The sequence below is a fragment of the Lytechinus pictus genome, chromosome 12 (assembly GCF_037042905.1).
Source record: "Lytechinus pictus isolate F3 Inbred chromosome 12, Lp3.0, whole genome shotgun sequence".
Taxonomy (NCBI): domain Eukaryota; kingdom Metazoa; phylum Echinodermata; class Echinoidea; order Temnopleuroida; family Toxopneustidae; genus Lytechinus; species Lytechinus pictus.
Genome location: NC_087256.1, coordinates 21,496,815 through 21,523,441, shown reverse-complemented (window position 1 = coordinate 21,523,441; position 26,627 = coordinate 21,496,815). Strand labels below are relative to the sequence as shown.

General features: G+C 37.9%; 1 protein-coding gene across 3 annotated transcripts; it reads right to left on the bottom strand.

Annotated features, from left to right (window-relative positions):
* Positions 1–3,518: 3,518 nt before the first annotated feature.
* Positions 3,519–25,739, bottom strand: LOC129273691 (proteoglycan 4-like). Of its 3 annotated transcripts, none has more exons than XM_064107384.1 (11): positions 25,262–25,736; positions 21,752–21,890; positions 20,921–21,002; positions 20,212–20,327; positions 19,105–19,673; positions 17,995–18,218; positions 13,931–14,099; positions 11,801–12,807; positions 10,145–10,969; positions 6,836–8,518; positions 3,519–6,802 (listed from the first exon to the last, which is right to left on the bottom strand). In XM_064107384.1, exons 2-11 carry the CDS (start codon positions 21,841–21,843, stop codon positions 6,038–6,040), a joined length of 5,532 nt encoding a protein of 1,843 aa, XP_063963454.1. In that variant the 5' UTR covers positions 21,844–21,890; positions 25,262–25,736; the 3' UTR covers positions 3,519–6,037. The 3 variants fall into 3 exon arrangements, with proteins under 3 accessions (XP_063963454.1, XP_063963455.1, XP_054766730.2); XM_064107385.1 differs by having other exon boundaries at positions 3,519–8,518; positions 11,801–12,409; positions 12,464–12,807; positions 25,262–25,347; XM_054910755.2 differs by having other exon boundaries at positions 3,519–8,518; positions 25,262–25,739.
* Between the last annotated feature and the right edge of the window lie 888 nt (positions 25,740–26,627).

The following is a 26,627-nucleotide window of genomic DNA, read 5'->3' as shown; positions in this document are numbered from 1 at the left end:
AAGGTGGTCGTATAGGGAGGGGGGACATTGAATTTTCTTTTTGTTTCTTGGTAGTAGAAATTTTGGGGAGGAAGCGCCCCTCGACCCAACATCTTTTCGCTATTTCATTGTAGTAATCTATTCGTCTCCTTTTCATTGATAGAATAAAACCCAATAAACCCGTACACTGATTTTTGTACATAAACATAGTATGTGTCAGCAGCTCCCCCCCCCCCCCTCATTAACCCTCTAAAATTTCCCGGGCTTTTTTTTTATTACCAAGATGACGGCGTTTGAAGTTCATATGTCAACATCTGACTGTATAGGGGATTAACATGTAATTGCACTTTTTGGCGATAGGCACACAGGCATGATAATATGGGGAGATCGGATTAAAGGCATTTTCACGTTGGCGAATAGAGATTAATTTCATTACTTCCTTGTCGAGCTATATAGGCTGTTTACTCCCGGCAGCCCCCGGTTTCTGCTTAATACCATTCACCATCATTCTCATCTTCCACGGGAAAGTCGCCGGTCTCTCAATCTAGCAAGCAGTAATATGCTTCAATCTCAAACATGTCACTGTGTTAGAAATAAGGCACTGGAAACCTTTACACCCTAAATGTGAAAAAAAAACTTGTATGTCAGAATCTTAATGTTTAAACAAAAGTCGGTTCAGGACATGTGTTGCGCGATTCTGCATGAGAGGAATGATGTCATAAACCAAAGCAACCGAGCTTTTAAACAAATTGCCATTTAGATTTTTAAAAGACTAGTTTTCATGCATTTACTTCCAAATAATATAGAGGCAGGGGAATTCATCTGAATATATTATTCCCCCCTTGCTTTTCTCCCTTTTGTCTTTTTGCTGCTGGGGCACTAGCTGTCCCCATCCTCCTTACATGCCACTGGGCTTTCTTAAAAGCAGGGGCCAATGAGGGAACTCAGAAAATAAGAATGAATGTCGCCAAATGGGTGTATATTATTGTTGCCATTTTCCTCCCTGAATTAAAAATGTTAACATTTTCCTCTCAGAAAATCTGGCAAGCAAAAAAACAAAAAAAAAACCATCAGTTTCAGAGACCCCCTCCCTGGATGTGTAAGGTGTCCATAGTAATATCCAATAGGGATACTGGATCGTTTTAACAAGCATGTAACAAAAAAATGAATACTTCTACAGGAAATCATCCAATCCAACTGCCTAAACGAGCCCTTAGTGATTATTTGTCTTCTATAATGGTAAGTTGCTAATACTAAAATGTGATTGACAGTGAGTCAATCACAACATTCAGATATCTAGCCGTAACTGATGACAAGTTTCAATAGAGCCCCCCCCCCCCAAAAAAAAAAAAAAAAAAAAAAAAAAAAACACATCTGAAGATGAATGGCGCATGGAATGTTGTTACGGCACATTTTCGTAATTGAACTTCAATTATCATAATTAATATCAATAGCCTTTTCTCCTACACTTCTTTCGGACACCCATTACATAATACTCACAGGACTGCTCCATGCATGTTTTGGGGTGCAAATTCATAATCTCATTCCTACACCATCAGCTCAAGTCATTTGGTCATGACCTGTAGATTGTTATTCTTAAGGGGTACTACGGGCTGAAAATATTCAAGTCTAAATAGGGTGAAATTCACAGAGCAAAATGCTGAAAATTTCATCAAAATCTGATATCAAATAACAAAGTTATTCTAAGTTCAGCAATATGCTGTGAAAACAGTTATATACTCGCCATCATGAATATTCATTAGGTGGGCCGATGATGTCACATCCCCACTTTCCTCTTTCGTATGTCATTACATGAAATCATGATTGCTTCATGTTTTCATACATGTGTAAATGATGTGTCTCCATAATGAAATAAGTTGCAGCAATGAATATCCAATGCGTTTAATCAGTTGTCAATCCAATTTTTATAGTTCTTGGAGGAAAAAATGTATAAATCCAATTCATATAATGAAATACAAAAGAACAAGTGGGGATATGGCATTATTGATTTGCTCACTAAATATTCATGAAGACATGCCTTGTTTCATCAGAATAATGCAAATCTTTAAACTGTCATAGCTTTGTTATTCCTTGTCCAATTTTCATCAAATTTTCAGTATTTTGTTTGCCTGATCTTTCATTATCTGATCAAATCGTATTTTTAGCCAGGAGTGTCCCTTTTAAGCATTTAAATGCAAAGTTTATTGTTTGACAAAATTTGACAAGGATACTAGGAAATGCCCAGGTTTCTCTCCTGTTAACACACAAATGTATTCAAGTCATTGCCATACAGGACAGAGGAGAGGCTTGAGAGGCTATGCCCCCCCCCCTAAGTACCATGACCAAGAAAAAAAACAGAAAAGCAGAAAAAGGGAGAAATATGATATTTCTTGTTGAATAGTATATCACAACATATCAGAAAACTACAAAAAAATATATATATTTTTAAAAGGCCAAAACTTTTGTTTGCTCGCTCGCTTTACTCACTTGTAACTTTAAACAAAACTCCCACATCCATCTTGTACCCAGGAATGTCAACATCTGAAAATGCATGTTTGATCCAATCAACCACAACTATGGAAAACCAGGAATGTCAACATCTGAAATGCATGTTTGTTCAAAATATTTCGTATGATGTATTCATACATCCACGGTTTTCTTGAAAATTCAGTGTGATTCTTTTTGTTTACAAAGGATAGTTTTTAGATTTCTTGTAGAAAATATTATGACAATACTGGATTTCCATAGAATTACGATTGATCGTAACTCTTTGTAAGACGGGGCCCAGGGCTCTGTAACACCAACAGATAAAATTGATTTTTACAATTGATTGTAACTTTTTATACAAGGTTTACCATAGGCCTACAGTTACAATTAATTGCATGGAACATCAATTGAATATAACATTTCATGTAATTGGGGGCCATTTCATAAAGCTGTTCGTAAGTTAAGAATGACTGGTGATCCTTTCTTGTGGGAAATTATAATCACCATTAAATCTTCATTGGTGATTATTTTGTGCGTAAGAAAGGTTAACCGGTTGTTCTTAACTTACGAGCAGCTTTATGAAACACCCACCTGGGGCCTGTTGCACAAAGAGTTGCGTTTAAACGAAAGTCTAGAATATGGGTGCTTCATTGGCTGAAAATCAAGTTGCGCAAGATTTTTTGAGTTGCGTTTGATCGCAACTCTTTCTCCAACGTGGCCCCAGGTCCAAACATTGTCTCTTCACACTGAATTCCAACAGAACAGTCACACAGACCCAGCTTCACAACACTCCCTTGCTCTAATGGGGCGTTACAAGAAACTTGTGATTGATCGCAAGTCAACTTCAGCTCCCAAAGTCAATTGAAAGTCGTGCCTTTCATCGCAAATTTGCAATTGATTGATGGCCTGCTTCTTGCATTAACAACTCTGAATTGATTTGCTTTAGTTGAAATTGATCTTTCTTTGAATTTACGATTGCAAATATTTTCTTGCAACTCCCCCTAAGACACACGACAAAACGAGGGGGAAAAAATGAAAGCTTAGATCACCAATGGAGGTTTACAGTGAAATTTACTACGTCAACAAAAAAGAAAACATACACACACACATTGAACGATGAAAGAAAAAAGAAAAGCAAAAGGAACATAAAATACAGTATTTACAATTTCACAATAACACTGTAAAACCATCAGACAAAATCATCATGATGTATTTTTGTTTATTTACAGGGGTTTGGAGGTATTGAACTGTACTCCTTTTTTGCATTGATGTGGTGCACAGTCAACAGACATGTAATGTGGTTCTTGCTGACAGTTATCCTTGTATACACGTAGAAAAAAGGGTCCCTCTTTGCACCTGGAGAAGCAAGTTTGCACCCTAAAAGATGCAAAGACTTCTTTGGATGCAAAGTTGCACCAAATAATGAACTCCCATTGTTGCATTTAATGAAGGGTGCTAATTGATTTTCCCCCTAAAATGTGTATACAATAAATTACAAAAAAGTAAGATAAATAGAAGATATATGCAAACAAAAACCTTATTAAATAAACACTTTAAAATGCAACATCTTAAAAAAGGGTATTGACTTTCACACAAAACTTGATAAGAACATCCCATTATGAATATTAACATCTAAAATTTGGTCCCCAAGTGAATAATCTTGCCTAGTTTAAGCATCTAAAATTTGGTCCTAAATTTCTCCATCACACAAAATGAGCTAGATACAGAATTTCAGTACAAAATGCACACATGTTAAAGAGTTCAGACTCATTAACATGAAAGCATATATACAAACTATAAAATCCATGTACACATCACTACAACACATTTACTGCGCCCCCATCACGCAGACTGAATCATTTTTATACAACAATCTACAATCTGTACATACATATGTATTTTCCCCTTCAATATCGGTACAATGCAAAAGCGCACAAACCCGAAACTCTACATGTTCACAATACTTTTTAAGAGCAAAACATCTGTCTTAATGCCACAACATTCAAGGCATTATGGAAAACTACAAGAAAGCAAAGCAAACTAGTGTATGGGGACGTGTATAACATACAAGAATGCATATTGTTCAGGCAATTCAATAATGTACAAAATTGTACTCACAGTGATTTTCTACTTCAGTAAAATATATCCGACACACTTCATTCTGAGATATTCCAAAAAACTTGAGCTCTATCTAAATCCTGAAATGTCTAACATCAGAAACAAATGCCAAGAGCATTATTTATTTGTGTTAAAATCCTAAACATTTCAATTCATTAACTAACTTGATTTTTCTTAATAAGAACACATTACCGATCCTTGTTTTTCTTCAGAACAAAATAGTTGGCAGGTTTTTCTTCAAAGTTTTTTTTCAAAGAGAAAAAGTGCCTGAAAATTTTAAGACGGCCTGGAATGTTCATGGGGTGTTAATGTCTTCTTTCATCTATGTACATGTCACATATTGCCAGCACCCAATTATCATAAAGACTAGGCACAATCATGGAATACAAAGAAGACTATATACATCACTTAGAACAGCCATTGCATATATGTACAAAGATTAATTATTTGCCTTCAGAAATAGAAAAAGACGCCGTCAAATACCTTAAAATTCAATATCCGAGCTAGTCTGTAATAAATGCACAATAATGAATTCAATGAAATCATAAATTAAGCATATATCTTTCTGAGGGTAATCATGATTTCCAATATGTGTGCTTTTCAAAATTAAATCTCAAATTCTGATAAATTCTGAAATGGGAATGTGCCATGAATGGGAGTCACTTTTTAAGGATCAAATCCACTGTGTTTATATTTTCTGTGTAAATCATAGTTGCTTGTATTTTATTTTAACGAGAGCTAAATAATTAAATTGAATTGAAATTGAAACTACACGAAAATTGATGCCAATATTTCATCAAATTCATTAACACCCTAGTCCACATTCTTAATTGTAAAGTAGATAAAATATATCAGTCTTATGAAATAGACCGACAGTCAGCCAGGCTTCATCCATAATAATCATAAATTTCGGCAAGTTGATTCACTGTTATGGTTCATTAAAAACACATCTGTACATGTATCAAAATATTAGTTACTCATCCCAGCAAACTATTCTATAAAAGCAGTTTTATTTACATTATATAATTTTGTTAAAATGCATGGTGAATGTCGTGCATATTATAACTCTCATGAGGTAGATATCGCACAAAGCCCACTTGTTATTGTTGGGGCATGAAGACCATTTTGTTGACTGCCATCCTGAATAAAGAACATTGTTACAAACGTCTTGTTTTGCAATGTGAATAATTCAATGTACATGGGTTGAATTTTATTACATGAGGCTGAGCAGTGTAAAAAAAAATTAAAAACCATTCACATATGTACACTTTCACAGAAAGTTATCAAAAATTCAAGAATATTTTCATTTGTCTAAATTGTTACCATGAACTTGCTCGCATTTCACCAATCCTTTGCCAACATTGGTTTCCAGATAAAATTCTACATATTATACAAGATATTTACAGATGAGAATAGAAGAAAAATGGTACTGTGGTAGTCTCTATTATATATTTCACTTTCTTCTTGAACGGGTGGATCGAGTTGGAGCTGGTGATGCTTTCGCTGCCTTTGCTGGGGCCTTTCCCCTTCCTCTTGTCACCTTTGGCGATGGCTTTACGGGCTCTGGAGTCTTTACCACATTCTTCTTTCCTCGTGTGGCCTTTGGAGTGGGTGCTGCAGCCTTGGTTGCTTTCTTGGTCACCTTGGGTGTTGCTGCTTTGGCAGCTACCTTGCCTCTCCGTGTTACTTTTGGGGATGGCTTCGGGGTAGTCACTTTAGGTTCTTTGGCTGCTTTCTTGGTAACCTTAGGTGTTGCAGCTTTGGTTGCTACCTTTCCCCTCCGTGTTACCTTTGGTGATGGCTTAGGGGTAGCAGGTTTAGGCGAATCCTTAGGGGCTGCTTTCAAACGTCCTGCTTTGCTCCTCTTGGGAGCTGGAGATGCTACTGGTTCTGGGTCTGGGGCAGCCCTCTTAGCCCCCCGTTTGGGAGCTGCAGCAGGTGCTTCCTTCTTTACCGATTTGACAGGGGATACTCCCTTCCTTCCTCTGGTTGCCCTCTTTGCTGGTGTTTTCACAGGAGTGGCTTTGACTGGTTCTGGTTCAACAGTTTTCGCTGCCTTCTTTCCTACTTTAGCAGGCTTCTTGACAGGTGATTTTGCTGGTGATGCAGCCTTCCTTCCTCTAGTAGTTCTCTTGGCTGGGGTCTTTACAGGTGTAGGTACTGATGCCTCTGAGGCAACTTCAACAGACTTGGCCACTGCCTTTCCACCCCTGGTTGCCTTCTTTACTGGTGATTTCTTGGGTGTAGCCACCTTCTTTACTGGTGATATCTTGGGTGTAACTGCCTTTCGACCTCGAGTCGTCCTCTTTGCTGGAGTTTTTACTGGGCTGGTTTCAACAGTGACAGCTTTAGCTCCTCTCCTTCCCTTCTTAGCAGGTGCCTTTTCCGGGGTAGGTTTGGGGGATTCAACTACAGGTTTCGCAGGAGAAACTGCTTTCCTACCTCTTGTTGTTTTCTTTACCGGAGATTTGATGGGGGATGCTGGTGCGGCCTTCTTTCCCCGTGTGGACTTCTTAACTGGTGCCTTTACAGGACTGGGCTCAACAGTTTCTGGTTGAGGTTCTGAAGTGGTCTTGGCCTTTCCCCTTCTTGTTGTCTTTTGCACTGGTGACTTGACAGGTGATGCTACGACCTTCTTCTTTCCCCTGGTTGTTTTCTTGACTGGGGTTTTTTCAGGACTAGTTTCAACTGCAGCTGGCTCAGGTTTAGCTGGAGAAGAGGCCTTTGTAAATCTGCCTCTCCTTGATTGCTTTGCTGGAGATTTGGCTGGAGTAGCTGCCTTAGTACTCTTTGCAGACCTCTTCGGTTTCACCTCCTTCACAGGAGTCTTCTTGGCTACAACGGCAGGTGATTTGGTTTTAGTCTCACTTGCTGCAGCAGGAGACTTAGCAGGGGTTACCTTGGGGGTGGCAGGAGCCTTTGCAGGTGTCTTCTTTACAGCAGCAGGCGATTTTGCTGGGGTCTTCTTTGTGGCAGCAGGGGATTTAGCAGGTGTCTTCTTTACAGCAGCAGGTGATTTTGCTGGGGTCTCCTTAGCTGCAGCAGGAGATTTAGCAGGAGTGGTCTTCGGTGTAACTGCTGAGGATTTTGCTGGAGTCTTTGCAGCCTTAGCTGGTGTCTTGGCAGGTGTCTTCTGAACCCTCTGCCTCTTGGCTGGCTTGGCAGCTGGTGTCTCAGTCCTCTTCCTCTTCATAGACGGTTTAACTGGTGTCTTCTCTAATTTCATGGCAGCTGGAGATGAAAAGAGATCTGGAACACCTTCAAAATCTGTGTATGGGTCATCCTGCTTAGGAGTTTTCATCATCTCTTTGATACCTGTGAACTTAGGTGATGGTTGGGACTTTGGTGTTTTCATCATCTTAGATAGACCAGCCATTCTGGGTGTTTTGGGAGATTTAGAGGTCTTCTCCTTCTCATTGAAGAGCCTTGTCAATCCCATTACTTCAGGTGTCTTAGCTTCAGCTTTCTGTTTTGGTGACTTGAACAATGCAGACAGAACTCCAACATCGACTGATTGCCTGCCCTTTTGCTTGGGAGTTTTTATCAGGCGTGCTACACCAGTCAAACCCTCCGACTTTCTACCGGGCTTGGTGACCTTTCCTGCGGACGTTCTCTTGGTTGCAGATTTCTTTGGAGAAGTGGTAAGAGGTGATACAAACATCTCTCCTGGTCCTTCCGGAGTCTTGAGGTCAGGGGTGTTGACTGGGGTTGATTTGCTTTGTTTAGTTGGTGGTGGGGTTTGGAAAAGCTCCTGTACTCCTGAAAAGCTAAGGTCTGCAACAGAATCAGTCTTCTTTGTTGGAGGTTTCTTGTATGGCGTCTTTCGTCCCTTCTTTGTCTTCACTGGAGTCTTTGCCTTCAAAGTCTTCTTTAATACAATGGTGGCAGGAGAATCAACATGACCAGTGCTACCAACTCCAAGCCTAGCAACCTTCTGCAAGTATTCAAAGAGAAATGGGAGAGAAGAGAAACATCTAAATTATTACAACTGTGAAAGTTAACATGCATCAAGAAAACAGAATGCAGAGTGTTTTCTACCCTGCCTATTGTTCTCAAGGGCTGGCAAAGTCAGATGGTGTTTTTTTTTTTTTTTTGAAGTTAGGTACCCATCCCAATTTTGGGTAGGAACTCAAAAGTTCACAAAAATATACAAAGAGTTTTATTTTTGTTAAAGAAAGGATAACTTCTACAAACATCAATGATGCAGACATTTTTCTAATACTTATTGCATACCTACAAACACTTCAGAATATTATTTTGCCATAATCATGCAAGATATTTATGTCCGCTATCTATTTCCCATTCCAGAATTCAGAATTTGCTGGAATCATGCCAAGTTAACGTCTGATATTATTCATTTCCATTAATTTGTAACCAAATTAAATCTTGACTCGAATCTTGATAGCTTCATGCACACAGCCATTGTGCTTTTTTTGGTTGGATAGATTTGAATTAAAAAAATTATGTAATGCAGGATTTATTTTGCAATATGATTATGATCCACAACATATATATTGCGGCATATTTCTGTTAAAAACATCCATAGGCGCTGGCTCATTCAATTAATTTAATCACTACACATCTGCTGAATTAATTTTTGAGGGACAATTTGAATAACTTAAAGGTCAAGTCCACTGCAGAAAAATGTTGATTTGAATAAATGGAGAAAATCAAACTAGAATTACGCTGAAAATTTCATCAAAATCGGATGTAAAATAAGTAATGACATTTTAAAGTATTGCCTATTTTTCACAAAACAGTGATATGCACAATTCAGTGACATGCAAATGAGACAGTCGATGTCCTTCACTCACTCACTGTTTCTTTTGTTTTTTGTTTGAATTTTACAATATTTCACTTTTTACACATTTGACAATAAGGACCAACTTGACTGAACCATATCGTATTAAACAATACTAATTCCACATGTTCAGGGAGGAATTAATTGTTGTTTCACTTGACAAGGAGAATATTAGAATATTTCATATAATAAAATACAAATGAAATAGTGAGTGGATGATGTCATCAGTATCCTCATTTGCATACTGAACAGTATGTGCATATAACTGTTTTGTGAAATTAAGCAAAACTTTAAAATGTCATAACTTTCTTATTTTACATTCAATTTTGATGAAATTTTCAGTGTTATGCTTGTTGGATTTTTCTCTTTACAAGTATTCAAATCAACTTTTTGTTGGGGTGGACTTGTCCTTTAACGCTTCTTACAATCATTGCATAAAATTGACTTGCTGCAATCATGCTAAGAAATTCATGTTTGACATTTATTCCTATTAATTTCATTTCGATCCACATCCCTTTAATGTCATATCAAATTCATTGAACATCTCAACCTGCTGGCATAAATGAATCTACCAGAGGAAATCCCTACCAAAAGCATCTCATCTTTGGGGAGCAAGATGACTAAGTGCACAACGAAGTAAGTAAATAAAGCACTATCAGATGCAACAAAGGACAAATCCCTGGTAGTTGTCTCATCACATTTTTGCCTAGGAATTGATACCCATTTTTGCAATTCAAATTTCTTAAATTGTTTTTTTACCTTTGGTGTCTTGGCCTTTAGCTTTCGCACCTTCTGCACCTTCTTGGTGATAGCCTTGGCCTTAGCCTTGCCAGCCCACTTGACAGTCCAGCTCGGCTTGGAAGACTTGACAGCAGCGCCCCTCTTGGCAATGTCAGCCCAGGTAGGTTTCCCTGCTGGCTTACGGGCAGACTTGGGCCTGGCAGGAGTCTTTTTGATGGCACTCCTGGCAGGCGTCTTCTTCAAGGCAGAGCGGGCTGGGGTCTTCTTTACGGCCGATCTTGCTGGTGTCTTCTTAGAAGCAGATTTGGCTGGAGTCTTCTTGGCCACTTTCTTTGCTGGGGTCTTCTTGGGGGTGGCAGTCTTAGCAGGTGTCTTCTTTGCAGGAGTTTTGGCCTTAGGAGTAGCTGCCTTAGGAGTAGCTGCTTTAGGTGTGGCAGCCTTAGGTGTAGCAGCTTTGGGTGTAGCCACCTTAGGTGTAGCAGCCTTGGGTGTAGCAGCTTTTGGTGTGGCCACCTTAGGTGTAGCAGCCTTGGGTGTAGTCACCTTAGGTGTAGCCGCCTTAGGTGTAACAGCCTTAGGTGTAGCAGCCTTAGGTGTAGCTGCCTTTGGTGTAACAGCCTTAGGTGTAGCAGCCTTAGGTGTTGCAGCCTTTGGAGTCACAGCTTTAGGAGTAGCAGCCTTTGGAGTAGCCGCTTTAGGTGTAGCAGCCTTCACCGGTGTCTTCTCCTCAGATGCCTTTTTGGCTGATGCAGGAGTAACAGGCTTTGGACTCGCTCCTTTCTTTGGGGTTGGTGTCTTAGCAGGCGTTGTGGGCTTTGGAGATGATTTCTTCAGCTGCACACCCTGCAACATCAAGAAAAAATAATTCTTTTGATTATAAAAAAGAATAAACTTTCTTCATACACAAAATTAACTTTTTTCATTCAAAAGTTTGACTCAATACAGTAAAAATACCGTATTGTAAAAATACAATTCAGTGTATTATCAAACGTTCTCACCCCAAAAATGATTTGAATAGAGAAATCAAACAAGCAAGATTTCGAAAGCAATGTCTTTTGACAAGGTGTAGGAGAGGTTATTGATTATTATCAGATTCAGCAGGAGTTTATTCCTTGATAGGCAAAAGGTAATTATTTGCAGCTAATTTAAAGCTCTGGTAATAATTGTGGAGCACCAGCAGTGCAGTGTCTGACAGATAACATCTTCATCTTCACATAGAAATTAAAATTTCCAGTAGCTACCTGAAAATATTGTGCATTTAGAATTTGGAAAGTATAAGTCAATACCGGTAACTCTGCCTAGTTCAAATATCTTGGAACCAGAGAAATCAATTCGACTTGAAAAATTTGACTTAGAAGAGGTATATGCTTTGAAATCATCAGGTCTGAAATTACTTCGAGTAAGGTGACTATTTGACTTACTTTCTATTGTTTTGATGTATTGTTCTTTGAATATTACTGTACATTTATTTTGTTTTTAAAAATTGTTGAATTAATAAATGAAATGAAAATGACTTTATATGGAAAGTCAACTCTGGCAAAGTTACCCATATTTGATACTCATATTTGTCTCCTACACAGCCAAGTTGAATCCCTTACAAAATGAGTATGAAATCATATTGTGGTGTTTAGTGAATGTTAAGGCATATTTTCTACAAAAGACAATGTATAATACCTTCTTGATGGCAGTTCTCAACGGGGTGCTCAAAGCCTTCTTAGGTGATGGTCGTCTTTTCTGTCTCAAGGCTGCTTCGGCAACAATCTCAGCCTTCATGTGTTGTGGAATGGCCTTGGGCAGGCTTCGTCTCTTGGACTCAGCTGCTTTCTTGATCTCCTCCTTCATAGGTGTAGCAATCTTCCTCACCACCGAGGCAGATTGCGGGGTAACCTTGGAGACTTTCCCCTGGCTGACGCGACTCACTTTCTGAGGGGACGGTGTCTTGAAGAGCTCCGGAAGGCCAGTGAAACTCTCATCTGACAATGATGCTGGTCGCTTTGGTGAACGTTTAGGAGAGAGCCTTCCCTTGGGGGTAGTGGCTTTAGGAGATACCTTAGGGGTCGCTGCCTTTGGAGTTGCTGCTTTAGGTGTAGCTGCCTTTGGTGTAGTCTTAGGAGTGGCTGCTTTGGGCGAAGCCTTTGGTGTTGCCATCTTGGGTGTTGTCTCAGGGGTGGCTGCTTTAGATGAAGCCTTGGGTGTTACTGCCTTTGGTGTAGCTGCCTTGGGAGAGGCCTTTGGAGTTGCTGCTTTAGGTGAGGCTTTGGGAGTAACAGCCTTGGGTGAAGCCTTGGGAGTAGCTGCCTTGGGTGAAGCCTTGGGAGTAGCTGCCTTAGGTGAAACCTTGGGAGTAGCTGCCTTAGGTGAAGCTTTTGGCTTTGTGGCAGGAGACTTCTTAGGAGTTGGTTCTTCTTCAATGGCTGGATGGGTGACGATCGCAGCTATAGAAGCACGTTTCTTATAGGATCTTCCCTTAGGAGTGATAGATGCACTACCTAGAGACCTCCTAGCAGGAGACTGTCCTCGTTTTATTGGAGTTAGTGGAGGAAGGTACTTATCAAACTGCTCTGGGCTCAGGGAAGGACCAAATGAGACACGCTTCCTCTTGGCACTGGGTGCTGCATCGCTATTGCTGCTCTTGCGTTTTTTACCGGACTCTGATGCTGGTGTTTTCTTGGCAGATTTGCCTATAAAACAAAGATAAAAATAAAGATGGTATTCAAATGGAATAATTCTTCTTTTGTGCTTATGGTTAGTATGTATGTACGTCAATATCTAAAATTTCATGAATATTACAGATCATATCATAAAGAAATGTGTTAGACCATTTAAAACATAGCAGCGAGTCAATACTTTCAAATTTCAGGGTTCACGGGTCCAATCAACACTTTTGCTTGGACTCATCTCAGCCAAAAATTGCTTTAAAAACCCCCAGAATTTGACAGAATTAACAAAATCCACTATATCTGCAGAAATATTTGTGATTCTGTGACAAGTTTGAAATCAAATGAAAGAATCTGTTCTGACACATATTCAAGTAGGAGTTTCATAAGAATATTTCAAAAAATAATGGGCAAAATAAAATACCTTTAAAATCAGTGAAATAAAATACCCTTAAAATCCCTCCCAATTGGTATTCTGAGAAAAATCTTCATTTTATCTCTGTAAGACACACCTATTTTGAAGCGATGTCCAATAAGAAATGTGGTTTTATAATAGCTCTCTCATCTTGTTCAACCAATGAAAATCAATTTCGCCAGGAAGTGTGGCAAAGGAGTGAGATTGCGTCAATTTATAGACTTCAATATGCTTGCATTACATACTAGTGCATCTTTACAGAGATTTCTTTTTTAAACAAGTGGAACGCCTCTCACAGTCTCGCCTGCATTACGCAATTCGATATAGCAGCAGTGCTGCCTTTGAAAACAGCTAATGAATAATTATTCAAAGAAGAAAACACTGATAATAAAATACTAGGTCCATTGACCCAAAATGACCTTTGACCATGATCACGTGACCCAAGACATGTGCAAAACAATCATTCATACTTCATTACCCTTATATCGATGTTTCATGAGCTAGATCCATACACTTCTAAAGTTATGATGCCAATTCAACATATACTCCCAACACGGCCAGAGTTCACTTACCTTTAAATGACCTTTGATCTTGGCCATGTTTCTGAAACGTGCACAGGGTATTCAGGGATACATTGCTGCTCTTATGTCCAAGTTTCATGGACTAGATCCATAAACTTTTAAGGTAACTTTAAAATGCTTACCGTTACTGAATAATTCTAGAAAGTCTTACCTGCAGATTTAGGAGTTGGAGCCTTGGGAGACTTCTTGGGCGTGGCCTTCTTCGCCGGGGACACACCTTCTTCCTCTTCCTTGACGGGTGCAGATCGACGTCTAAGCTGACTGATGGAGTTCTTCAGAGGGGTGGTCTTGGGTACACGTGGACTACCGAACGGTGTCATCTGAATCAAAAGGAAGAGTAACAAGTGGAAGGTTGAACTGTGAGCTACGCCAGGAGACAATTTCAATAATATATCTTGCGACCCTCACACTTGTGCTTGGGTACTGCTATGTGCTAAAAATACATCCTGTTCTTGCTGGCATTGGATCTTTGTAAAGATTCAAAATATTGAACGAGATCATAATGAGCTGAAAAGTCTCCAAATCCAACTTTGTGATATATATGGGCAATTCCATGGAAAATGTTCACTTTCGAGAAAAAATGAAGTTTCAGATTCCACTTAAGCAGTCAAATTTTCTTAAAAAGTAATCTATAAAGTTTCAATTTCCAATAGAAAAATCACAATATTGATAAAATTTTGTGGTTTTTTCCATCATCAAAAAAATAAAACAATAAATTGCAAAATCTAAAAAATGTGGCTATTTTTAAACAATTCATCTTTCCTGTCTCTACTAAAAGCAAATAAGGTCCCACAGGTCTATTTTAACTTTTGTATAGATGATTAATGTTTAAATCAACAGAAAATCATTGTTATATTTCATGCCATTCATCAATTTCAGAGAAATCGATCTTCAGATTAATGTGATTTCTTTACCATTATCAGTGTCATGTCCGTTACGTTTTTCACTTTAAGTTTTCACAGCTTACAGGAAATTTGTCTGAAGGTACTGCAGATTCAGATTCTATGTTAGAATTAAACCCCCTACCATGTGTAGCAATCATTTTCCCTGACCACTTCTCATTTTCATAAAAATGGCGTAACGGACATGACAATTCGCGTAACGGACATGACACCTAATATATGACAAAAGGCAGCATTCGCAAAAACAAAATATTAGGCTCAGTGTCACAGACTGTGGTCAGTCTCAATTGCTTGAGGATAGCTGGATGTAATAACTCCTAGAATCTGCATGTCATTCAAGCTATTTTTAGAAGTTGGTAAATGATGAAAGTTCAGCTCTTGTTCTGGTATATTTTTCTGAGAATTAACAGTATGCCACATAATATTAGGATAAGATGCAGCTAAATCTGGCAACATACTCAGATCACAATCTGCATCATTTGTGTTTGAACAATAATTGATTATCTTAGGTGTTTGCACTGACAGTTTGGAGCATGATAAAACTCCAACTTGTGAATTCATGAGATCTTTGATGACATTGCTTCAAAGTATCTGACTTTCACCAACCCTCAACTTCTTCAGTGATGGCACTGGCTCACATTTAAAACAAGTTTGTAAATATTCAGATATCTGTGTTACATGATGTAGCTCTATGAATCCATGAATCTACAGAGGCACTTCTTAATATCACAAAGCAAAGAGGCTGTGGAAGGAATGTGGCGCGATCAATAAATTATGTCATCATAGTATTTTGGTCAGCCATAATCATGATTTGAATGATGTATCTTCGTTTGTACACAAGCAGCGCAGACAATACAATGAAATTAGATACAGCCACATTTGTCAGCAAGCAAGATCGTAAGATTTAGTACATCCAAGATTTGATGAAAGGATGATTATACCAAGGATCTTTATTTTGAATGAAAAAAATCTCAGAAGCGATTTACAAACGTTCCGATTACCTTATAACTCGTACATAATCGATAATGAAAGACTGGTTTCCAGGTACTGCTATTAAAATTTAAAATACTTTTTAATATCATTTTTTTAATCTTAAAATTGACATTAATACTAGTACATATTCTTTATCATAAAATACATTTTATAATACAGGTGTATGTTCATCTTGGATTTAATCAGGTCTCGTACATTTTGTTTTCTTCTCACAAAAAATCTGATTTGCTCTTCTCAGTGTGCCTATGGTACTATTAAAGCATTGTATTCTATATAAAATTATCATGTGGGCTATAGCTATTAAAGTAATAATACCTGCCAAAAGTGCCAATAATATCTACATTTTTTTCTTAAGAATGTTAGTAAAGGTACTTTGCTGTTACATAATTACATTCATTATTCATATTTCTTTCATTTTGCAACTAAGAAGTGCTGATGAAGTTCACTTCGGAAGGGTGTCATGTCCGTTACGCTAGTGTATATTGTCAAATAGTAAGCCATGAATAAAAAATAATCTTTACTATCAACTTTTTCTCTTTTAATTAGATGTGGCGGATGGTAGTAACTGGAAAATAATCATTAACTGTTGTTAACTGGTGTAAAAGAAATTTTTCCAAATATTTTTTTGTTTTATAAATATTGTACGCAAAGCCCCCCTCTCAAATTGCAAAATAATAGGAGATATTACAGATTACCAGTTATGATGTGTGTCTCTAACCTCTAGCCTTAACAAGTAACCAATTAGACTTGTACCATATCTTGTAATAAAATAATTATATTCGCTTAAAAAAAGTGGACGAAACTGTCATGTCCGTTACGCTTCATGTGTCATGTCCGTTACGCTACATTTTGAGCTATGAATACAGAATGCACTGTAAAACTTTTGTTAAACACCATTTTATGGATAGAGCATGATCTTAAGGTTAAATTAACACCAGCGTCAGGTGCATGCAATCTAAGAATTCACAGGAATTTTGATAAGCAATAGGAGGTAAAAATGCTTCGTCCATTTCGTGTCATGTCCGTTACGCTGACAAAGGGTGCAATTTCTCTGCAACTGTTCAACGAAACGATTTGAAATTTCATGTGTATGTAACTGATACTTAAATGTGTCTGATAAGCTCAGTAGCAATTATCAAAAGACTGCTAATTCTACTGTATAAACCTTTGAATTACAAAAATTTGTCTGAACGTCATGTCCGTTACGCTGGAATTGCCCAAATTCAGAATGTCTTTATCTACTGAAAAAAAAACCTTATCTGGATGAACATAGCCTGCTCATGAATTGTATTCTATTTTCTGTATGCACCTTTCAGCTCAGAGCACTTAGAGACAAGTTAGTCTATATACACCTGATTTTGTATTCAATGAGGGTTCATATGTGGAATCTAGTTTGCAAAATTCTAGTGACGCTATGTAGGGACAGTGATTTTCCGTTTCAGAAAATCTCAAATTCCGTTTCAGCATGTCTGAAAACGGAAATTCCGTTTCCCCATAGACTTTGTGTACATGAAAAAGTGACAATTCCGTTTACATAGAAAACCAATACGCAACGAGTAGCGCGATGTCAAAATGCTAGCGCTGGTCAAAATTTGCATCTACCAATGTACTAACATCGCTTTAAAATCCATTTTAATCGAAGAGATTCAAGCTCAAAAACTATTTAGAGAAACATATTCAATATTAATACATCCTCACCTTTCATATTATCAGCATTATTTTATGGTTACATGGGATTTTATTGCTGATTTGGGGACTTTTCGGACATCGTTTTGAGCAGTCGACGACTTCCGCCTATCCGCCATTTTGGATTTGTTGAATCACCGTGATCATTGTATCATGACCGAACGCAGAGGGCAGCAACACATGGCCGTATTCTGCCTTATATGCGGACGTCAGTGTAAACTAATTTAGAAACAATCAAGTGATGGAGGGGCTCGAGTGTAGTTACGATGTGTTGATTGTCATGATTGTTGTTGCAAAGTGAGATCGTGTTTTTTTCAGTTGATATTCGTATTTTGTTGAGGATTTGGGATTAATTTCTGTTGATATTTTGTGCATTTTGAGAAAAAAGAAGTTTTCCGTGATTTTCCGTTTGAAAAGCCACTTTCCGTTTCAAAAGGCCGATTCCGTGAATTCCGTCCGTTTTCCGCGATCGCGGAAAATCACTGTCCCTAGCTATGGCAGGCAAATCTTTACGAAGTTTAATGTCAGATTTTAGTTCAAAAGACCTTCATCTGCACATACTCAAGACTGTATTAACAAACTGGCTTATTATCACATTGGCCCAAGATATAAAGTTAATAAATAGTAATGTTACCTTTCCGCCACTCTTGCTGAGTGATCCACTGCGTCTCTTAGTTGCCGGAGCTGGTGTCTTAGGACTAGCCTTCTTTGCAGAAGCAGGAGAGGCCTTCTTAGCAGAAGCCGGAGAGGCCTTCTTAGCAGAGCCTGGAGAAGCCTTCTTAGCAGAGCCTGGAGAAGCCTTCGGTGTTTGTGATTTGGGAGAGGCCTTCACTGGAGTCTTCTTCACTGGCGTCTTGCCTTCAGAACCAAAAAAAAATGGAAAAATTAATAAATTTGCTCAAATTACCAATTCTGATGAAAGAATTGTTCTAGTGTTGAATGCAGACAACAAGACTAAAATGTTCGGCGAGCCCAGAGAATCAATCAAACTTTATCAAATGTAATATTTTATCACCTGACTTCACAATAAAATATCTGAAATATCAAGAAATTGGACACATAGTTTTGAGCACCACTGTATATATAAAAGAAAATTATTTTCATTATCTGAAAGCAATTTTCTATCAAAATCTGAGTACAACTGGCTACAAGAAAGAGTTGGTTATAGCTCCCACTAAGAGAACGCTAATATTAATAATATAATATTCCGCTTTTATATAGCGCTTAATACATCAGAACGATGTGTCTAAGCGCTTTACAGATATATTATTACCCCAGTCATCGGATTAAAACAGTCATTCCTGCACACAATGTATGCACATCCTACACTCCCTGGGGAGTATTCCAGTCAGTTGTCAGTGAGGCCCACACAGTACTGGACAAGCTACAATAACTTTCACATCCTCATTCCTGCCGGGTACCCATCTAGCAAGCAAGAGGTAATCCGATGACCACTTTATGGTTATTGTTTCATTCAATTATGCTTTGAGTTTCATGACTTTCACCGTGTTTCAATTTTGCTTTAGACTAGAAAAAAAACATATTGAATACTTTTGTTGAAAATTTAGTTTTTCTGTAAAACAGAAAAGTTAATAATTTATGTACGACACAACTCTCAAGAAGATATATGTGCATTAGTAATAGTATCCCTCTTTTTTCCCCTGATTCAGACTTATGTGGCCCCAAGAGCTTCAACTTAGTCTTGTAAGAGTTAGCTTTATCTACAAACATATCATTAGCTTACTCTTTGGAGTAGTCGATGCCTTTGGTGATTCCTTCTTAGCCGACTTGGGAGTCTTTGGAGCGGCAGGTTCTTCAGGCGTTGCAGGCTTGGGGGCTTCTCTCTTCACAGACTTTGGAGTTTTAGGTGTGGCAGGTGAGCTGGGCTTAGGAGTAACAGCCTTGGGAGACTCCTTCTTGGCAGACTTGGGTGTCTTCGGAGCGGCAGGTGACTTGGCCTTGGGCGTTGGTGCAGCAGCTGTAGCTTCTTTCTTAGCAGACTTGGGTGTTTTAGGAGCGGCGGGTGACTTTGCCTTGGGTGTTGGGGCGGAATCTTTTGGAGATTCCTTCTTGGCAGACTTGGGTGTCTTGGGGGTGGCTGCCTTGGGTGTGGCAGGTGCTTTGGGGGTGGCTTTAGCAGGAGTAGCAGCCTTCTTCTGGGCGGGTGTTGCAGCTTTCTCTGGCGCCTTCTTTGCAGATTTTGGTGTGTCACCACCAGCACTGGGCGTCTTAGCTGTGGTGGATGATATTACTGGGCTCTGGACCTCTGGTTTGATGGAAGTCCTTCGGGAAGAGCCTGGAGGGTATTCGAACCTGACACACAAGAACATCATACATTAACTTTGTACCACAAAGCCCGAGGAGCAAATACTTGCCCTCTAAATAGAATTTTCCTTAGTTGACCATGTAGTCTTTTTTTTCATGAAATCTTTATAAATCAATACAGTATAAGGCCACAACAGTTTGGTACTATACAAGAATAGAAAACAAAAATGCGCACAGCAAAAAGAAAATATTATCCCTGACATATATTATTAACACAGTAGTACTTTGAATATAATAATGAATTAATATATGAAGTAATATAGCAGAGAATGCAGTGTGAAATCATACTCAAAGTCAAGTGTTGATCAAAAGAATCTTTAAAGACACTGTCAAATCATCTACTTTGAAGAGATCATCAAGCACTTGCAGTTAATTTCATGCTACATCTGAAATCAGATAAATTTACCACTTTAAATTTAGACCTCCACTCGGGTACTGAGCTTTCATAGTGTAAACAGTGGGGAATTTTATTACAAGCCATGCAAGCGCTCAAAACGATTTAGCTATAAAAATGCCATACACATACCTGAAAGACCTATCAACGATGGTAAAGACATCCTTGTGCTGTACGGGTTCTCTCTCCGGGACAGCCTTGCTATTCAAGAGAGTGGGATTCACCTGGCTTAAATTGACTATGTGTATCTGAAAAAGAACACACAGACACACACCGGATGTTAAACTTATCATTGTATTGAGTACGATTGACTGACGAGGAATAGTAAAATGGAAGTCACTACTGATACAAGTTTTTTGGGGGAGGGGGTCAGGAGATACAGGATTGATTATCACATGGGTCATATAATTGTATTCGTCATATCTTAGCAAGGAGCCTTTACTGATAGTAATCAAAAGACCAAGGACCTATTTCAAAGAGTTTCAACTTACAACTGCGGTAACTTTGCTATTATGGCAACTACCACAAGGGTTCAGCAGCCAATCACAATCAAGTTTTCCATGGTAGCTGCAATAATGACAAAGTTAGGGTTTAAGACTTTATGAAAACAGGCCCCCAAATTGGTTCTCCATGTCAAGATCATCCACAAGCTTTATGGAAAATCTGTGTACATTAAACCTTTCTTGTCTTACAGAACCACAATGACTTTAGCTCAGTGAGCAAAGCGAATTAGCTTATTCAGTATCTGTCTTTGATTCTCAAATCTATTAATCTTTGTTGTTAAATTTGTTAAATTCATTTCAGAAATTTAGTTGTTGTTTTTTTTAGAAATAAACCTTACCTCTCCATTTTTTTGTACATCAATCCTACAATGCTCGCGGGAAACATTGGGCAACTGAATGCGGATATCACACTCATTAGTTCTGTTAACAGAGAGAGGGAGAGAAAGAAAAAAGGTTACTTCGCATTTCAATACAAAAGATTACAAACATGTGTTACCTCTGAAGTATATTGAAGTCTAAACATGTGCTATCTAAGACAGCTCAAATCCTTCTGTTTGGAGGTGTTTTGAATCATTTGGTTTCTCCTCCTACTCAGACGGCTAGCCATATCCCCCACTCTGTGAGGGACCTAATATGCCCATATGCTCAATTGATGTGTCCCCACAAAATGAGGGGTTGATTTTTAATAATCCTTTCCTTATATTCCTATAAATTCACAAAGGTGGTGTTGATTACTTGATTCTGATTATTATCAAAATCTACATCATTCATAGAACCAATATTTTGGGTATAGGGTTCATGTAAAGAGTGTAAAAATGACGTCCGTCTATCGGAGAGATGTAATGAAACAAGATATAGTCTAGCCGAACCGACAAAACAGAGACTGAAGAATTTGGTTTCATTTTATTTCTGAGTCAAGGATCATCTAGAATCATGTAAATGACATTCAAAGTTATTAAAAACTATGTTGGCAGTAACCAAGCATGTTACATTCGAATAATTAAAAAAAATTGATGAACAAAGTCTGATTACGGTACTGAATTCTGAAATTAGTCAAATATTCTCTTTTTTCTTCACAATTTTTCCATAAACTCTGAATCCCTGATAAATTTGCATTCATATCCAACCATTTCTTCAACTGGCTCACGAAATACACCATACATTTTTACCTTCCAAACAAACACTGCTCTGCCGTTAAGGGGAAATGGGCACCATCAGCACCGTTTCTCTTGATCACTACAATTTTTCCGTGCAGCGTCATTTTGACCTATTACTTCATGTGGAGCGTGACTGAAAGAAAATCCTAACCTGTTGAGATAAAAGAAAATAATTATTAGAAAAAAATATTGCAACCCTAAAAATTAAAATCATTACCTCCTGTACATGTAGCCATTAACTAGTGAAAGGTGAAAAGTACATTCCCAAATCATAACATAAACCACAAAGAAAGAAATAAAATATAAATTCACAGGTGCCTGGAAAACACCCCCCACAGTGAGATTTTTTGTTTTAGTTGAGTTTTTTTTACATTTTCTTCTTGGTTATAATCAGTGGCAGATACAGGGGGGGGGGCATATCTGCCTCGTATCCCCCCTTAGAGAAGCCCAAAAAGTGGAATATGTCATGCAGAGCATAGGCAAGTGAGGACCACAACAATTTTAGTGCTAACAACCTTTTTTCTTGCTTGTCAAATTTTGTCTTGAACAAATGACCTAGATTAATTAGTGAAGACTTTTATGGAAAATCCTGGATCTGCCCCTGGTTATGATTTTATTACAATATTTACCCAAAATTTCTAATGTAGCCTTATTTAAAATTTTCCATCAAGTATAATTTGTAAACAAAAACGTGCATAGCCATCATCTAACATTAGTATTATTCAAGAATTTTCATTTAGATCTCGGTCCCCCATCTAAGTCAAAGCCAGCAGTGACCCATTATCAATTACCTCAATTTCAAGACTTTTGGTCTACCTTGAGAACAGTTCTTCAGTTAAGTAAAAAAAGTCATATAAATACTAAAATAGTAATTGTATTAGCGGATTTAGCGACCAACCTTGTGTTACTGAACGCGCACGTTTACACATTAGAAAATAATTCCAATCCCCAATAACACTTTGCAACATCCCTCCAAACCAAGGGAATTGTAATAGAGAGATGACGAAAAAGAGCAAAATACACATTTTCAAAGCCTTTTTCTCAAAAGCAACAAGATATTCTCAAAATAACTGATCATTGTTTTGTTAATTTTGCAACTTTTCCAACAGATAACACACGTTCGGTAATACGACACCATTTTCAAGACTGTCCAAGTGACCAAAATATTTCATATGCACAAACCAAGGGAATTTTAATAGAAAGATGAAAAAGAGCAAAAAAACCAAAGCCTTTTTCTCAAAAGCAACAAGATATTCTCAAAATATGATCATTATTTTGTTAATTTTCCAACTTTTTCCAACAGATAACACACGTTCAGTAATACAATACCATTTTCAAGACCGTCCAAGTGAACATAAAATTTGAAACTTGATTATAAATAATTATTATTATAATAATAATTATTAATATTATTTATAGTCAAGTTTCAGATTTTAAGTTAAATAATAATTTTTATATAGAAATTGATCTTCAAAACGGCATTTTGTAACATTGCTTATCAAAGCTACGTCATAATAAAGGAGTTCAAGGGTCAAGCCTGCGGTGTTTTATACGAATGGATCGAGGGATCTACACGAGATCGGTCTGGTAAGAAACCTCTCATTTTTCATATTTAGATCTTGACTAGAGTCGACTATAGTATAATAAAATAATTTTAACCCCTTCAATTTTCATACGCATTATAGGTGTTTGAAGGTTCATACTTGTTTCAATTTCTCCTCCTAGTTAGCATGCTAGTAGTATTGTAGGATGGGGGGTCGGGTGTCCGGACACTTTATATTCTTGAAGCCTCCTTTTTTTCTTTGGATTAGGCCTACACTAAAAATATGAATTCAATACTTGTAATCATCTTCTATTTTGTTCTTTGTAATATTTCCTAACATTTTGTACTAAAAATTTATGAAACTTCGCTTGTAAATTTTTCCAAATGACTGTCTAAAATTGATCGTCCGGACACACAACCTGTCCGCACACACAACAACTGGGTATAATGTTAGGAGGATAATGTAATTTATGTATGATGGTGGTCCCCAAATCTGCGAACCTAATCATGATTTGAGTTAAGATTTAACATGATCATAAATTTCTTTTAATTTCATTTCACAAAATCATTCAGTTAATAGTGTTCCTTATATCATTATGAGTAAGTGTACCAAATATCTCATAAAAATTTGAAAGAAATATAGGATTTTCTTGGAAAAAACCTCGGGCAGTCATTTTCAGATTGAAAAAAAAAATGGTACCCCATGTCTGCGGCGCACCCATTCACTTTGCACACGATTTGGGCATTTTGATGAGAAAGGCTGCATTTTGAGGCCGTCACATGAAATGCCCAAAATTGATTATTTTTCCACCATATTGAGTAGGATCTGTCTATGTGTTGCGTGTGTAAAGTTTGTGTTTGTTGCGTAACTTCTTTAGAATCGCGCAGATATAATTATATCGTGTGCGCAGACAAGGGGGACTGCGCAGACTTTGGGGAACATGCCATATACCCAGTTGTTGTGTGTCCGGACGATCAATTTTAGAAAGTCATTTGGAAAAATTTACAAGCGAAGTTTCAATAATTTTTCATACAAAATGTAAGGAAATATTATGGAGAACAAAATGGAAGATGATTACAACTATTGAATTCATATTTTTAGTGTAATCCAAAGACAAAAAAGAAGGCTTAAAAAATATAAAGTGTCCGGACACCCGATCCCCCATCCTACTAGCCTACTAATACTATTATTACTATAGGATGGGGGGTCGGGTGTCCGGACACTTTATATTTTTGAAGCCTTCTTTTTTGTCTTTGGATTACACTAAAAATATGAATTCAATAGTTGTAATCATCTTCTATTTTGTTCTCTATAATATTTCCTAACATTTTGTACTAAACATTTATGAAACTTCGCTTGTAAATTTTTCCAAATGACTTTCTAAAGCTGATCGTCCGGACACACAACCTGTCCAGACACACAACAACTGAGTATACTACAAATGAAATGGTGAGTGGAGCCAACATAGCTTAGTTCAGCAGAACAACCAATTGGTCCAATGTACTGAGACCGAGCTTAGGCTTAGTTTTGGTTAGACAGCTGGCAGCCGTCTGTTTCGAGGAGTTTTTTAACATTTTTTTTTTTTTTTAATTTCTCCTCATACACAGTGAAGCCAACGGAGTTCAGCTGAACAACCAACATAACAGAGACCGAAGCTTTTGGTCTAAGTTTTGGTCTACTCAATCCAGAGCCAGCTTTCAAGCCATCGCCTGGCCGTCCGGCGTCGCGTCCCCTTCAACGGGAAGGCCCACGGCCACTCACGCGTTCTTTCATTCATTCATTGTCATTGCACTCGCTCCCACTCCCAGAGTCCCACTCGCTTTCACAACACAAGTTCAACCATAAATTTGTCAGGTATTATTAACCCCTTAATTAAAGCATCCATATTTATCACAGATACCACTCTAAATAACATATTTATCAATGGAATTGGCTAACATATCACTCTATATGAGGAAAAATATATATATTCACATACCTTTCAGTCTGTCGGGGGACGCTATACGGACGTGAAATTACTAAACTGAAAATACGCATTATTCACCGCCGGTGTTTACATATTACTACATAAAAACAAAGTAAATCCCGTGGGAATCGAGGCCAAATTTAGCAATCGTGAATAAATTTGTCAAAATTAGTTAGTAATTGCAACCTATATGTAACAACGTGCATCACTTTCACATTAAAATCGATTTTAAATGTAGAATATAACTTTATTAAATCTAGCTTTACTAGCGGAGTAATATCGTAAGTACTTGCACGTTTTGCTTAATGCACGTTTGAATTTCAGCGCGACGCTTTTCGATTGGTCCATTGTCCTAAATTCTCACACAGTATTGCGTAATGGATCCCTCAACAGCTGGACCGGGGACGGGAGCTGGGGGGCATTCTCTTCGTGTGGAGGCAAAACCATATACGGTACCAGCCTCATGATTTAGTTCAAAGCCACATCTGTCGTAAAATGCGAGAATTGAATAGACAAAACGTACATTTTTGCATTTTTCATTGATCATGTGATATGCTATTTGATAGGCCTACGAATGCACCGGTCATGCATGGCAGATCCAGGCCCCGTTAATTGCATAAAAATAAAAGTTACCAGTAACTTTGCCATCCAATGGTAATGGAATCCTTAATTCTAATTGGCTGATGATCGTTACCAATCATGGTACATTGTAGTTAGATGGCAAAATATAGTAACTTATTCTGCAATACTGGCCCAGGACCTAGTTGGTAAAAAAAATAATTCAGGGGGGTTCACCTGAAATTTTGGGATGGACACAGGTAACAAATTGGACAAGCAAAAAAAAAAAGGTTATCAACAGAAAATTTAGGGGGGGGGGTCCGTCCCCGCTTCCGCTGCCTATGGGTAAACCCAATATAGAGATGGGAGGTCCCTATCCATACTTGGCAATATTTTTTTTATAATTCTGTTTTTATTATAACAAATTGAAGTAAATCACAAAATTTACAAATGATTATTAGGTAATTGCAAATCACATAAACACAAGTTGGTTACACAAAAAGACAAAATAACAACAATAATAGGATAACCCCTGCCCACTTATCCTCCCCAAAGAGGAATGTGGCAAAGTGATGACTTAATATCAGCGTTATCTAAACAGAAATAGGTGATTTGGTAAATAATGTAGACAAAACAAGATATACAATCTATGATTATATGAGGTGATTTCCCAACAAATATTGGTAGGATTAAAAGACAGAAACTGGTTATCTAAGACGACATAATTATGGAGGTTTTTAAACGAACAAGTATATCGAGGAAACTGAGGTACAAGTTGCATGAAAATATATGAGACAACCATACAACCAATACAGTGCAG

Bases quoted from the DNA above. Each gene is read 5' to 3' on its own strand.
- LOC129273691 (XM_054910755.2), bottom strand. From the start codon at position 21,843: ATGACGCTGCACGGAAAAATTGTAGTGATCAAGAGAAACGGTGCTGAT. The intron at 19,674-20,211 runs GTATGTGTATGG...CTTGTGTGTCAG, and splicing joins ATCGTTGATAGGTCTTTCAG to GTTCGAATACCCTCCAGGCT. The intron at 14,100-17,994 runs GTAACATTACTA...CTTTTGATTCAG, and splicing joins TCAGCAAGAGTGGCGGAAAG to ATGACACCGTTCGGTAGTCC.